Source organism: Seriola lalandi, unplaced genomic scaffold (genome assembly GCF_002814215.2).
Source record: "Seriola lalandi dorsalis isolate HSWRI2012SDOR001 ecotype SW California unplaced genomic scaffold, Sedor1 jcf7180002054497, whole genome shotgun sequence".
In the NCBI taxonomy this organism is placed as follows: domain Eukaryota; kingdom Metazoa; phylum Chordata; class Actinopteri; order Carangiformes; family Carangidae; genus Seriola; species Seriola lalandi.
This window is the reverse complement of record NW_019525050.1, coordinates 478281-494098: the sequence shown is the minus strand read 5'-3', so window position 1 is coordinate 494098 and position 15818 is coordinate 478281. Positions and strand designations below refer to the sequence as shown.

The following is a 15818-nucleotide window of genomic DNA, read 5'->3' as shown; positions in this document are numbered from 1 at the left end:
CCCCCCCCCCCCCCCCCCATCCATACCTTACCCACCACCACAGCCTCCCGATCACCTCCTACTGTATCACAGCCTCAACCTGTTTATAGGAGGAGCTGAAGCGTCCCTTGGGTGCTCAGCTTCAAGCCTATTTACATTTCAAAAGTTAACATCAGAAATAGTTTTCTCTGCCTTTCCCTTTGTGCTGCTTTGTGCTCTGAGACTCATCTGATGCCCGAAATAAAAGACTGTAGGATCAGAACCGGAAGAAAGGCTCGTGCTGTCACTTTCACTTCCATGTTGCGCTGCCTGCAGTGATAGTTGTTGTCTGTCTTGTTCTTTGCAATTTGGGATGTTTCCAGTGGTTAGAAATTGAACTTGCTCTGTGTTGTTGGGGCATAAACTACTCACTTTGGATTGATTGGCTGCTGAATGGATGTTGATTGCTGAAGGTTAATCAATAATAAGAATTTAAAAAAAGTAATTGTTAGAGGCAGCCATAGTTACAGGTGCAGCAGTCTTAAAACTTTTAACCGGATGGGTGAATGATAAAAATAATTTTTCGGTTTGTGGTAAGGTGACATAAATACCAGTGATAATAAATCAACAGGATTTATCTCATTTGTGTAGAGTCACTGAAGTGTAAAAACAGTATTTATAAGTGCAATATCAAAATGACTCATATGATACAATGTGCTGCAAGTGCAAGCACAGACTGTATTTTTGTTCCTCTTTCTTCTCTTTAAAAGTCAGGTTGTGAGGAGTAATCTTTTCTTGACCATCCATAATTAAAATAATCATTAGTTTCACCTCATTGTCTTTATTTGTAGGCATTTATAAGAAAATAATTGCATCATTACAGTGTCATTTGGACCTGAAATAAAATTAGAGGAGCAAATAGAGCATAAACACAAACAATCATGAAAACCTTTGCTTTATCAGCCTCATGGCTGTTTGCAAATAATACATTTGGAAACCCTTTTCTGCAAATGAAGTTGTTTCAAATTCATCTCAGTGAAAATCCCCCTGGTGCTGCACAGTGCTGCTCACCTGGAACTGCTGTTTCCCATCTCCTCCTGCGCACAGTGTCAGCTTCCTGCTCTGCTGTCAGCTGATAGGCTGCAGGCCGGTTGCTGAGTCACATGGAGTGATCAGGGCTGTAGCCCTTCCTCCGTCTGCCTCGTCTGCTCAGGGCGATCTTCAGCTTATTGTTTTTTCTTCTACTTTTCAACCGAAATGTGAAATCTGAGGCAGTTCAGGAGACGTCTGCTGTCTTCACCTGGTACAACAGCAGCTTTCTATACTGAGGTGGGCATTGCAACATCAAGTATAAGACTAATATCAGGACAGTCACACCCAGAGTTTCATTTCTGTATTTTTCACAGACATGCAGTAGAACTTAACTTCAGTCAGAGATTCTGTAATTATTCAGTTGAGAGAATGTCTTCAGTTTCAGTTTGGTGTGCTTGCAGAGATTTATTAGGCAGCTCGCTACAAGTGCTGAGGCAAAGTGCTCAGTCATAATCCTCTTAAGTGTGTGTGTGTGTGTGTGTGTGTGCATGTATGTGTGTAATGAATACAAAGCAAAGAAAGTCAGGATGAAGTGGGAAGGAGCGCACGGGGAGTGTGTTGAGGGACAATATCAAAAGAACAAATATTAACTTATAGTCTTTTGCTAATATGTACCATAATAATATCACCAGTTTATCTTTTACAACTAATTATGTACTTCCTTAATCACCAAGGCTGATTCAAGATCTGATTATGTGCTATGACTGCATTATGGCAGCACTAAGAAGCTGATGATTATGGGAGATATTGTAATCATGAATATGAATGTTTAGAGTTGGTTACTGCAGTGGAGGATTAATATTCAAATTCCCAAGAGCGCAAAATGGTATCAGAATGAAACTGTATATTTTACCTGCTTTTTCTAAATTTGGGTCATATTTTAGTTAAAATCATACAGGTAGAGCTAATAAATCCTGGCTTGAATTCATATTAAAGATGCAACTCTCTTGGTTACCAAGCAATTAGAGCTGCAACTAATGATTATAAAATGCCAGAAAATATAAAGAAATGTACTATATTGTTTGACACAGAAAAGCATCAAATCCTCATATTTGAAAAGCTAGAAACAGCAAATATTCGTCATTTTTGCTTATAAAATGACTAAAACTATTATTCAATTATCAAAATAACTGCTGGTTAATTTTCTGTCAATAGACTTATCAATTAATCGACTAATCATTGCAGCTCAACAATTAATAAAGCAAATATAAAGTACAGCAGTAATTTAGAGTAGTTTCAGTCACTCATTATGTAATCTAAAATGTTTGTGTGTTGTTTTCTACCAGTTCCTCGCAATGTTTTTCCTGTCTGACAATCTTCACTTCATATCTGTTATCTGTTATCTGTAAACCACACAGAGCCCACAAGCCTCAGATCTGGATTTGAACTGTCAGCAGGCGGCAGGTTTAACGTCTGTGGTTTGGTTTATACTTTTCATCACAGCTGAACCAAAGTCCCTGTTTTTCTTAAAGCTTAAGTGATGACTCCTTCGGTTTTTTTTAGAGCACCTCAAACAGCATTTCACAAATACTACACTACACTTAACCTGTGTTTATCCAGCCTCTTCTGCTGCAGCACCCTGCTGCTGCTCACACTCTGTACTCAGCTTTTCCCACAGAGCAGGTTGTTCAGTCAGTGCCTCGCTCAAAGGCACCTTGAGGTTTAGAGGGAACCAAAAACATTTCATTTTTATTCCTTCAACCCGAACCACCCGGACTCCTGAACCAAGAACCATCCAGTCACAAACATATGGGCTAACCTTTCGGTTCAGCCAATGTTTTTTCTCTCTGTCAGCTGAGTATGAATTGTAAAGGGAGATGAATCACTGTCAGGCCTGTTAACTGGCCATGAAGCAAGAAAAGGTCAGAAGATTGCAACTTTTAATGAAACATCTGAATCTACAGGGTGCGGTATCACACATATACCTTATTCTTTCCCACTTTCTTCAGCGAAGAAGAACATCAGAGCCAATCAGAGGCAGAGTAGGGGCTTCACACACACATGCTCACACACAAAGATAAATGTCGGACTCACCGGTGCAACCAATGAAAATCTTAACAGGTTTTTGGTCATATACGACCACAGCCATGTTAAACCTTTCTTGCGTTAAATGTAATTTATTTTTCTGTCAGGACTAAACAACCATAGAAGTCATGAGACAAGTGGATGCTAGTGTCCTCATAAGTTCAGAGTCTTTAGATGACAATAAGCTGCTTTTAGTTTCCTTGTTTTTGTCTATATTTAGAAAATTGTTTGCTCTCTTGCATTCATTACAGCCTCATGTTTGTTCTCTGAGGACATTCAAGTCAGATTCATTTTATACAGCCTTTTTACTGTGTTATGTAAATTTATACAATGCTTTGGCATTCAATTTTCTTGGTTGGAATCGTCTGATCTTCATAAGCCACTGTTAAAATGGATGAATACATCGTTATGATGTTCAACTTTTTCTTTCTCTGTTGTAAAATCTGCAGAATGCGTGAGGACATGTCCACCATGGTGTGCGTGAAGGAGGAGGAGGACCCTGGGGAGAAGCTGTCCCAGGATGAGATCATCTCCCGGACCAAGCAGGTGATCCAGGGGCTGGAGGCCCTGAAGCAGGAGCACCACTCCATCCTGGAGGGCCTGCTGGGCACGCTGCGCTGCCTGAAGCAGGATGAGGAGGGCGTCCTGGTGGAGGAGAAGTCCCACATGATCCGCAAGTCCCTGGAGATGCTGGAACTCGGGCTGAGCGAGGCACAGGTATGTGACGAAAATTCACATCACAACTTCACAGAGCAAAAATACAAAAACATTTAGTTTCCAATGCTATGTGACAGTGAAAGCAGAAAATCATCTCGCCTGAGAGGGGAATCAGAGAATATTTGGCATCGCTTCGGTAGTTTTGAATGAAAAATGTTCTGTTGATTGACTAATCATTGTAGCTTTATTATCTTCCAAACACTCAGTTCCTGTCCTGGAAGTGGGTATTTGTAAACACAAGTATTTCCAAAAGCCTCCTGAAAAAGAACAGAAAAAAGTACGTCTTCTACAGTTCAAAAATACATTTAAAAAATGCATATTTGCAGAGAGTTGGCAAACACCGGCCTGTGAGTCAGTGATGACTCATTGTTGGTGCCTTAGCCTCTCATCCCCCTTTCCCAGAAGGCTTTGTCCAATAAATATACAATACACTGCAAGTCCCCCATGCAGACGTTAACATCTACCTCCAGATTTTTGCTTCAGTTGTGGTGAATTACAGTGTGATTCATATTTTCAACATCGTTTTCCTGCTCTAACACCCCTAATGTCTCTGTGCCTCAAACTCTGTGTCTAATTACACCCCTCCCAGCCTTTCACCTTAGACCATATGCTATTAGGTGGATGCTCCCACCCATGGAGCCTCACAGTAACATTAGTGGGCACACATTTAGTTTGGGTGGGTAGTGTACTATTATCCCAGTTTTACTACCCTACTTTATATACATGATGCTGCCACTATATCTTGTACTTTGGTCCATTTATTCAAAGAACAGTCAGTCTGTTGTCCTTAAAACATCAAATATCCTGAATAATGATATTTAGAAAATAAATATTGCTATGAAGTCTTCCTAAACCCAAAGAAGCATGTGTACAATTACAGCCTTTATTAGTATTTATATTTTGTATTAAGTCATTAACTGAATTTATTCTTATTCTACTTGAACATCCAAACTATGTGATATGGTTTGTATTCTTGAGCTATGAAGGAACTCTAGTGTTTAAAGAAACCCCCTCGTCCTCGCCCAGGTGATGATGGCGCTGTCGAGCCATCTGAGCTCGGTGGAGTCGGAGAAACAAAAGCTCCGAGCTCAGGTACGCCGGCTCTGCCAGGAGAACCAGTGGCTGAGGGACGAGCTGGCCGGGACGCAGCAGAAGCTGCAGAAGAGCGAGCAGAGCGTGGCCCAGCTGGAGGAGGAGAAGAAGCACCTGGAGTTCATGAACCAGCTGAAGAAGTACGACGAGGACCTGTCTCCATCTGTGAGTCCTCAGCTTCTTCTTCAGGATGTGTTTTCATTTCCTCATGTTTCATATGTTTGACCAAACATCTTATTGATAGCTGAAGCAGGATTTCAAAACAATGAAACTCCAGTGTAGAGTAGGGATACTATAGATCCGTAACAGCACTGAGAGTCACTTGTGAGACAGATAGACATTCAGTCACAGTGCACCACTGAATAACATATTTACTGTCATAGCAATCCATGTTACATAAAAAGGATTCACATATAGACGTTAAATTTGGGGAAAGAGCAATGGCCATGTCTCAGTGTGTAAAGTATGCAAGATTTGGTTGAAACTGCTCATAAGCGTTGCTACAATAAGGGAGAATCAGTTGGTTTATTTTCTGTTTGGAGTTGTAGTTCTCACTCTTGAGTCACATTTGCAAACTAGAAAGTTCTCAGAGAGCGCATATCTCTGCAAAGGCCACACAATAATCAGGATAATAGAAAATCTTAAGAATTTCATCAAAGTACACATATTGCTAGACAACTGAGGGACACAGTTTCATACAAGGAAGGAAAGCAGCTCTTGAAGGAAAGTGCTTAATTGAGCGGTTTAGTAGTTAATTCATTGTTGTGACTGCAGCTGGGCTTCATCAGTCACTGAGAGCATCTCTTTTTCAGTTTGATTATTTGTGTAAAGTATGTGAATGAGCTCAGCATTGTTTTGTTAAGGAGCTCCCATTCCTGTGAAAGACTCTTATTCCCTGCTGCACCTTCTCTCCCACTGATTCCTGTAATTTTTGGGTTTATTTTAACTCACTTTCCTAAACACCTTATCAGCAGCACAGACCAGTGAAAGCTATCAATGTAAGTGCTTTGAAATATGCTGGACTGGACCCAGGGTACAGAATGACTGCATCAGCAGATAAGTCGGAAATGTTCCTTTGTGGATTTAGAAAACATTGAGTCACTTCATTTATAATCTCCCCTCCTTTTGCTTTTTGTCCCCCCTCCTTCCCCTCTGTCTTTGCCCTCCTCCTCTCTTTCACTCTGTCCCTCACACCCTCCCCTCTCAGGAGGAGAAGGACTCTGACTCCAGTAAAGAGACTCTGGACGATCTTTTCCCGGATGACCAGGATGACCAAGCCCCAGGCAGTAAGTGTTCTACCTCCGTCTTCTTCCCTCCACTCTGGGAGACTCTCAAGCATTTTCAAGCATGGACCCAGATATGAAATATAATTCCTGGCCTTAGGATGTAGATTTAATTGTATGGGTCCTTTTGTGATGTGGGTACAAATCTGAACCTGTGCCTGTAGACACAAATAGCTGTAATAAGAAAAAAGGCAAATATCATCAAAAATATTTTTCTGAAAATGCATCATAAAGTACATGTGCATAATGCGTAAAAGCTGCAGCTTCCACAGTGTTGTTACTTTGCAGACTGTTGCCAATGACTTGCAAGTTGTTTTGTTTTTTTTTTTTGATGGCAACAGCTATTTTGAAAATGACACTGCTGTAAAATTGATCCCTTCCTTTGAAACAAAACTTCAATCTTTGGACTAGCAACACCCTTGTAATACACCAAAGCGTAGTCAGTAGACGTCCCCAGGGTCTGAATATATCGCATAATGTATGGCGCTGACTTTTTCCTGTCATTCATTGCTTTTCTGCACTTTTCCTAAGCCTTATCAATCTTTATCTGCTGTAATTACACCCTCTGTCTCGCTCTACTGCTCTCTCTCACATGCGCACTCTCATTTTTCTCTGCTCCCACTCTTCATGTCCACCCCTTCCCTCAGTGTTTGATGGGGTGATCTTCCAGTACCTCAGTAGCCCAGACAGTAAAGCTGTGTTGGCTGTGAAGGCCTATTAGTCAGGACCTAGTTCAGCCTGGAGGGAGGCCAAATGGAGGAAAAACCTCCCAACCACATTGGTTTTATATAGTTCCAGAGAACAGAGAAAGGACACAGCAAGTTCTTTCTGTGTGGCTGTTGTCAGGTGAAATAATGTGTCGAAAAATACCTCAGCTGTGTTTGATATGAACCTTTTTGGCTGTGAATATCAATGAAATGCTTAAAATCTGAAAAAAAGTAAAGCATACAATTCTAGTAGCCTAGTAACCTAGTAACCTGTTTGTCTTTGTGAAACCAAATAAAATTATAAATTCAATGCCACAGCACTAAATTGGCTGTTTGAAAAATCTGAATTTGAGGAAATATTCTGTAACTTTGAGCTGGATTGGGACAACTGACTCTGACCTCCAGAAATACACACCAGCAGTTTGTCCTGAAACTTGGCATTGGTAGTGTTTTTAAACTCCTTTTGCACCAAGGTGATTCCCATTTGGCTCCTGGCACCAGTTTATCAGCCAGTTTAAATTGCTGACAAAATGGACAGCAGACGGGTTCATACTCTGTCCGAGCCAGACTCCAGCTCTGTGCACTCCAGTCCAATTTCTTCTTTATTAAACTGTTTAATTTAAACCACCAGCTGGAAATTGATCTTTCAGAACAATTTTGGATGAAAGTAATAAACTTAATAATTTAATTTAGGATTTTGGAATTTTATTAAATGGTATTTTTCATTTTCTTGACAGTATGAGGGCCAATCAAATAGATTTAGAGTGTAACTTCACATTGTGGTTGGTAGAATAGTGAATTTTTGAAAGGGAAGCTGAATCGGTAAACTGAAATGTGAAATTTAATTTCCTTAACTAGTTCACACAATATGGGCATTTAAACAATAACTCTGCCATTGTCCTATATTTTTCTTATAATCAACAAAACCCATGAAAAGGCCAAAAATAACAATAAATGTCTCCTTCTTACAAGTGCTGTGCGTCTCTACAGCCTGATATATCTCATTCCTCTGTGCTGTAGAGCCCCATTGTGTCCAAGAACTGTTAGAAACACATCAGTGAGCCACACTGTAATGACACTGACATCATCATTACCATGAACACACACATTGTAGTTTGTTTTGAATCGGCCCCACACACACACACACCATCCTGCTGCCCCAAAAACTCACTCGAGCATCAAATGTGGATTAATACGCAGCTGAAAATAGTCCCCAACTAATGCACTATTTGCATGTTTTCTAGACATTATGGTGCCCAGTTGTTTATGGAAATTATATATTTCTGGCTTGTTTTTAAAGTTTTACATCTTCAGTAGGAACCAATGGGCCAATAGCTAAGAGCCAAAGACAGATATAAGTATTGAGAGACAGACTACTGCATTAGTAACTTTGATCTTTTCATGAGATTTGTTAGAAATAACAACAATATAGAAAATCACCAGCTGTATCCTTAAGAGGTAGAAAGATCAATAAACACTTTCTGTTCTCTTCTTTCTGTAAACTTGAGAATGTGGCCGGTGGTAATTCTGCTTTCCTACAGTGTTTCGTGGGTGTAATTCTAGGTTGTGATCCAGACTCCTGTGTTTTGGCCCATATGATGATTGCAGTGCAGGTTGTAGAGCAAAGGAAGGAGAACAGGTTGTTTTGGGGATAATAAGAGAGCTACATTTTTTGATGTTTAAAATGGAAAACTGGCTTCATCATTCTGTTTTTTTGCATTTTCCATAGTGGTGGTGGTGGTGGAGCCTTTTCTGTGCTGAGCACCTCTGCTAAATGAATTATGACTGTACACGAGAGACGGGGTTTAATAGCATATCGCTGTGGGGGGGCCAGAAGATTGACTTTTAGCAACGTAAATCTAAATAAAAAGGTTTTCACTTTAGAGGTCAATACTGAATAATAATGAAAGAAATAAAATTACATGACATTTGTCTGAATTATTGAGATAGTAATGTCAGTATAAAGGGTATATATCAAGTAAGCCCCGAAATTACAAACAGAGGAGGATGAACAAAAAATTTATTGTTTATTTTGCTGTGGTTTTATACCAACAGATAAAAGCAATTGTGTGGAATTTGTTACAAATAAACACTGTTCTTAACATCAATTTAAACAATTAATTATACATTTTTAATTAATGTACACAATCCTTAGTTGCCTAAATCGGAAAGCTTTTATATGACAGATCACCAGTATTTGTATTAGTACTTCCACCAGTATTTTAAATTAAAGTTGAAAGAGAGACTTGTTTACAGTTTAATAGAACTTTGGAATGAGCTCTTGGTAATTATAAGTGAGGTCTGAGACAAATGTAATAATAAAAAAAAACAAAAAAAAAACATGTTCTTGTACAAGTAAATAGGACAGAGCACATACAGTAATGCAGTAATTATACATCCACACCCATTCACACATAAACACATTTCAGCCCTCCAGTTCTATTTTGGATCCATTTCCTGGGCAGCAAAATAACCCAGATTCGTTAAACTTGGATGCTAATGAATCTCTGACGCTAACGAATCTCTTATCAAACCTTTTTATCTTTCCTGAGATGTTACAAACACACAGCTAATGTTAGCAGCTTCTCATTTAATACTGGTGCTGACGCCACAGATGATGGATTATATCAGCTGTAGCTAATTAATGTTCATTGTGTAACAGCTCCACTTTAGTCTATAGGTTAATGTGCTCTCTCCAAGCTGCTGACTGGACTCTGACAAAGATGGTGTGTGAGTGAAAAGACATATCACTCTGTAGCATCTCTCTACGACCAGAGTGAACAGAGTGGAGACTCTTCTCCAGAGAAATTATCAGCTGATCGCAGCATGTTAAATACAAGAAAGTCCCAGTTCAACTTCTTATGCATCTAATCAATATTTAGAGCTTGTTAATCTCATGGTTGTGAATCAGGAGCTTCATTATTTGGATCAAATAGTTTGTGAAAAATCAGGTGTAAAACTCAGTTTGTTCCAGCTGTTATTTCAGCCTGTCACAACAATCAATATCATTCAATAATCAACATTTCAGATCTTTTGCTACTCAGCTCAGTTTCAGGTTGGAGATACAGGTTGTCAACATTAGTTAGGCTAATTTAATGTTAATGTCTAAATTAAATCTTTGAGTTATACTTCTTTACAACACTTAGTTATTTATATGATGAAACTTGAACATAATCAGATTTGATGAATGATTCAAAAGGATTTGGATTTGATAAGTGGATTTGATACTGGATCCAGATCTGATAAAATGCTATCAACCCCAGCTCTAATGAAGACGGGGGAGGGATGAGTGAGGAAGGAAAAGCACTGAGAGAAAACTGTGGGCAGAAAGAGAGAGATGGGATGCATTTAGGATCTGACAGCAAACGGAGGAACACATCATCACCGTTTCCACTGGCATTAATCCTCACAGTGTGAAACAGAGCTGTGTGTGTGTGTGTGTGTGTGTGTGTGTGTGTGTGTGTGTGTGTGTGTGTGTGTGTGTGTGTGTGTGTGTGGATACTGGGTGAACGCTGGAGTAGATGAGATGTCTTTCCTCCTCAAGCTTATTCAGGCTGCCTGAAAAGCTTTTGGGGTTTGGGGTAGATTGCTGTCAGCAGGAAGAAACTAATGGTGTAAGAAGGATGATGATGGTGACGACAGCCCTTCCTTTCTTTAAATTAGCCTGAGGCTCATATTCAGTTTTTCTGTACAAATATTTACATTTCAGTCATTTAGCTAACTCTGTTGTTATCCACAGTGAGTCAGTGAATGAGCTTGTAAAGATTTAGTGTCCTGTGTCTGTAAGTGAATTGGACAAATTGGCTACAGTTTCAGTTGGACCTGAAGGGTCCATTAAAAAGCCTATTCCAGTGATTTAATGTTTCATCTCCATAAACGTTGGAGCCTCGCAGGTTTAAAGTAGACTGGCAGATCAAGTTCCATAAACACATCTGGATGGCTTTTTGGTCTAATGAGGACTCCCCAAGACTGCTAAACTGATACTGATGTGTAAAATTGAGTTCTTTATTGTTTTCAAAAGACTCTTTAACTAACATGCAAACATTAAGCCAAAATATATATCTTACATATATGTATAAATAGATATTTTATTAAGTTTACCTCATTTACCTCAATAGAGTCCTGTCGTCCAGCAGAGAGGATATGGCTAAAGAAGAGTTTTTAAACTAAGACAGCTGAGGAATGAATTGTGAATAACATTATGACATTGATATTATGTTGTTGTTGTGTAAGTAAAACTTTATTTATGTAACACTTGTGAAACTAAGGTTAGAAAGAGCTTCACAGATACAAGAAATCTGAATAGATATTTCAATCAAATACATGCAAAATTGTAAAAGAACGGGGACCAATCAGGGGAAAGAAGCATAATAAATGAGAATGTGAATAAATAGATGTAGATATAAAACACTCAACAGTTTGCTGGCCTGACCTCAGCTATGGAGTTGATATTTAGCAAACTTGAAAAGGACAATTTGCTGAAAATAGGTTTTCAGTCCGAGCGTATGAACGACTTACTGACTGGACATCCCATATCTACAACTGAAATGATTAGCCAATTAATTGAATAGTTCCTCAACAGAAAATTGATTAGCAGGCAGCTATATTTATAATTAAATAATTATTATTTTAGTAAGGATCAGATGATTTTCATTATCATATATGATGATAATAATAATAGACAATATCTGTTGGTTTTAGTTGCTGAATCTTCTTGCGCTGTAGGAAAGGTTTTAATTTGATCATTTTCTGACATTTTAGAAAAATAATCAGCTGATTAACCAGAAGGAGAAACCTTATTGCCTCGTGTCTCTTGTGTCAGATGTAAATACTTTTGAAATGTTGTTGAAGATGCTGTCGGGCGTGGCCAGATACATGTCTGTGAGAGTAAGTAGTGACAGGCTGCTTTGGTGCAAGTGGTTCCGAACACCCGGTATCACTCAGTGTCCGAACTCTTCACTGTGGTCAGTCTTATTATTGCCGTGGGCGGCTCCCACTTTAAAACGCCACTAACTCTCCTTCAGAGTAAATATAGAGCTGCCTGCCTTTAATAAGAACCTCGGTTAGGTGGTTTCCTGACCTCTCGCTCACATGCACATTCATACATTCTTACACACACACTCACATAGAGAAAGACTGACAGACGTACGGTATGTCATGAGAGACATTCCAGTCATGTCCTCCTGACCCCGTTAAGTGTAACACACACTAACCGCCGAATTTGCTGTGCACTGCAGCAGAATGAGGACATTGTTTATGAATGAATGATCTTATCTGTGGGACATATGTTAACATCCAGCTATTGTTTGTTTGTTATGGTTTCAGTTTTGACCCATTTGTATGAATTCAAATATCCAAATTCAGAAGAAAAGCTGCGATATTTGAAACCAAGCTTGACTTGACTTGACTCATATTCGAACACAATACAATAAGTCATTCTTTAGCTTGCATATTTTTAAATTATGGGCAGGTCTTAAGCAATGCATTTTTCAGATTTCTGAAATAGAGAAACTACAAATTAATTATTTCCAAACTCTCAGTCGTGAGGATTTGGAGCTTTTCTCTTATGTGATTGAAAAAGTCAAATATCTTTGGGTTTTGATGTTTTTTTGGACAAAATAAGCAGATTATAGTTGTAGGAAATTGTAATGGTAATTAGTACAGTAGACCTTTGCACATAACTGTAACAAAAACTGTTGGAATTTTAAAAGCCACAGTGGTATTTATCTTTTCCGTCTTCTCCATTTTCCTCTTTGCGTCTCCAGTCCAGCCGGCTCATGGCAGCGCTGCAGCAGCGGCTGCCCAGCAGGGAGGTTATGAGATCCCGGCTCGTCTGAGGACCCTCCACAACCTGGTGATCCAGTACGCCTCCCAGGGCAGGTATGAGGTGGCTGTGCCTCTCTGCAAACAGGCCCTGGAGGACCTGGAGAAGACCTCTGGACACGACCACCCAGATGTGGCCACCATGCTCAACATCCTAGCCCTCGTTTACAGGTTAGTCAATCAAATCCAGTATGTTAATTGGTCCTGAACTATTGCAGTGGTTTTCGAAATTGGGTTGTTGCCCTTCAGTGCTCTGTTATGCAGTCCAGGAGATTAACCTGTCAAGTGATAAATGGGATTATATTCCTGTTAATATAATATTACAGGCAAACACAGTAAGAAAATCAATAGAGTAGATTATTGTGATTAAATGTTTTACCTGCACCTTTCAACCTAGAGTATAATAATGTAACTATAAACTACATCAGCTATCAACAATGTATTTATTAGATGGGGCTCTTTGTGCAAACCATTTCTCTGATGTATATCAGTTTGGAAAAGATCAAATGAAACAAGGTTTTAATGAAATATCACAGCCCTGATGTATTTGCTCAGAATCAAGGCCACATTGTATGTAGGTGTATGTAGTTTTTATGATTGTAATATTAAATATTTACAACTGTTCAATGTTAGGACTAATATCCAATTTCCTGGAAGTGCTTCTGTTTCTTAGTTCACACTGGTAGCGCCTTCATTAGCTCGTAAATCCTCAAAGTCCCTGGCCCCTGTGACTATTTTACAAGCCTTGCTGGGATTTCAGAATGGAGCAGGAGCTTCTTGGTGAATGCTGGGACAGTGTTTGGAAGTATCATTGTTTGGTAGATATCAATGAAAGGAATGTTAATAACCTTGTGGCTTCCATAGCACAATTTAAATGCTAGCTTCAGATCCTACAAAAGTCAGACTTTTTCCCACAGAGAAAGATGTTATAACGGGAATAGCGTTTTGTGTTTTTGTCACCCTCACAACACTGAGGCATGTCCCTTGAAGCCATTGGTGTGCACCCTCAAAACATCGTCTGACTGGCCTCCAAAGGGAGAGCTGGATGCCTTTCTACGTGAGACATGGAACATAGCAAACACAGCCCGACGCAAGCAAAGATTTACAGTACAGTAACAGAAATAGACGAGTGTTAATTTCCTAGTCCACGAAGAAAAGAACAAAAGAATGACACACAGGAGCCGAACCAGTATTTTACAGGGTTGTTGCCATGTTTATTCCTTCCACAAATCTTATCCGTTGAATAGTGAGCTCAGGCTTTTGATTTGGCTACCCTGAAGCAGAGAGAGACTGGGTGGACTTGTTGTCAGCGGACTGCTACACTGACTGTGGGAACTTCTACGAAGCTATTTCCACCATGTCACCTGAAAATAATGGGCTATTAGTGGAAATTGTCGTCATAGTTTATGTTTCTTCTCATTCTGTGCTTGTCTGTCGTTCTGTTCATCTGTATCCGTGTATTTCTGTCTGACTCTGTTGGTTTGCTTCTGTCTGGCAGGGATCAGAACAAATACAAGGAAGCAGCCAACCTGCTGAATGATGCTCTGGCCATTAGGGAGAAGACTCTCGGCAGGGACCATCCAGCTGTGAGTTCAACTTTCTCTGCATTACGCCAAAGTTTTTCTAGCAGACCACAATATTTTTTGTGACGTAATTAAAATCAAAATTGATATTATAAATGTCGAACTTGCTTAAAAGCTCAAAAATAAATATAAACCTAGCACAAAATGCACAAGCTACATTTTAACTATTTACTCCACCTGTTCAACGACACGAAACAAATAGTTTGACATTTCAGAATCCTTCTTTCCAAGAATCCGGTGAGAAGATCGATACCACTGTCATGTCTGTGGGGTAAATGTGAAGCTACAGCAATCAGAAAGTTAGCTTAGCAGGTGGAAACAGCTAGCCCTGCTCTATCCAAAGACAACATCCATTAATTAATATGTGATACATCAGTTATTTAATCCACACAAAAACAAACTGTTTCCAGTCTTTATACTGAGCTAAACTAAGCTAACCAGCTGGTAGCAGTAGCTTCATATTTATCGTGCAGACCTAAGGTTGGTATTGATCTTCTCATTTCTCTCTGTGTATTTCCCAAAAATGTCAAGTCCGTCCTTTTGATATAAAGAGCACAAACAGTGGTTCCCCCAGCTACAGTGTGATAAACACTTTATCATGAGCTAGGGTAGTTACTTGAACAAAGATAATAAGCATCCACCATCATATTTTCTCTTTTCTCATACTGTTCTTACTTTATACTCTTTGCTTTACAGTTATTTTGGGCTGCTGCATTGTCCCTGTCCCCCCTCAGGGATCAATAGAGTTCAGTTAAAAATATTTTTCCCAGCTCCCCCTCTGGTAACAAATTTAACACAGAGACAGTCATAATAATGACAGTGCAGGTAAAGTACTGTTTGAATTATTAAAAAGGAATAAAATACCCAACAATAATGCAAGATAAAAACATAATAATAATAGTAATAATAGTAATAATAATAATAACATAAGACAAGTTGGAAATAAACAGTATAAAGGCTTATGCATTTGTCTACACTAAAAGAAAATTGAACAGATGCTATGTGTCCTCTGTATTCATATTAACAACAACACCAACTCAGAACATACAAAACCAGACAAATAAGGCAAACAAATACATGTAGTAATAGATGGATAAAAATAATAAACACCAGTTTACAGGTAATAAGTAATGTACGCAAAGTGAGTAATACAACACAGCTAAGTGCCTTTATTTAAATCATCAAGAGCATTTTACCTTTGGAAGATTAGGTTAAGTTAAAGCTAATAATACGTTTCAATGGATTTCCAGTTGGTTGTGTTCAGGCTTACCTACATATGCATTTTAAATTACATTTCTCCCAAACACTGCTAATGTATTTGTCCAAGACTGTGACTATGAGAGTGAACTCAAAGGATCCATAAATGATTGACTCAGGCGTGTTCTCAGATCCATTAACCTCTGTCTGTCAGTGTGACTGTAAACACACAGCAGGTCGACTAACTGTGTTAACCCCAGCAGGCTTGTGTCTCCACTGTCTGGACCGTCGTCACTCTCCACTTTGTGAAGCTGAGGTTAGCCCTCCGCATCCCATCCCCC

At 39.2% G+C, this 15818-nt stretch overlaps 1 protein-coding gene across 7 annotated transcripts in view; it reads left to right on the top strand.

Annotated features, from left to right (window-relative positions):
- klc1a (kinesin light chain 1a) overlaps nt 1–15818 on the top strand; it is a 49940-nt gene that overhangs the window by 4676 nt on the left and 29446 nt on the right. For 6 of the 7 annotated variants that reach the window (XM_087175770.1, XM_023412996.2, XM_023412994.2 and 3 more), the window contains exons 2-6: nt 3525–3792; nt 4819–5049; nt 6092–6170; nt 12640–12868; nt 14196–14283. In XM_087175770.1, the coding sequence (XP_087031896.1) occupies nt 3526–3792; nt 4819–5049; nt 6092–6170; nt 12640–12868; nt 14196–14283 (894 nt within the window). In that variant the 5' untranslated portion in view covers nt 3525. Of the gene's footprint in view, nt 1–1155; nt 1288–3524; nt 3793–4818; nt 5050–6091; nt 6171–12639; nt 12869–14195; nt 14284–15818 lie in introns of those variants that run through there. The other variant, XM_023412995.2, reaches the window with a different exon arrangement.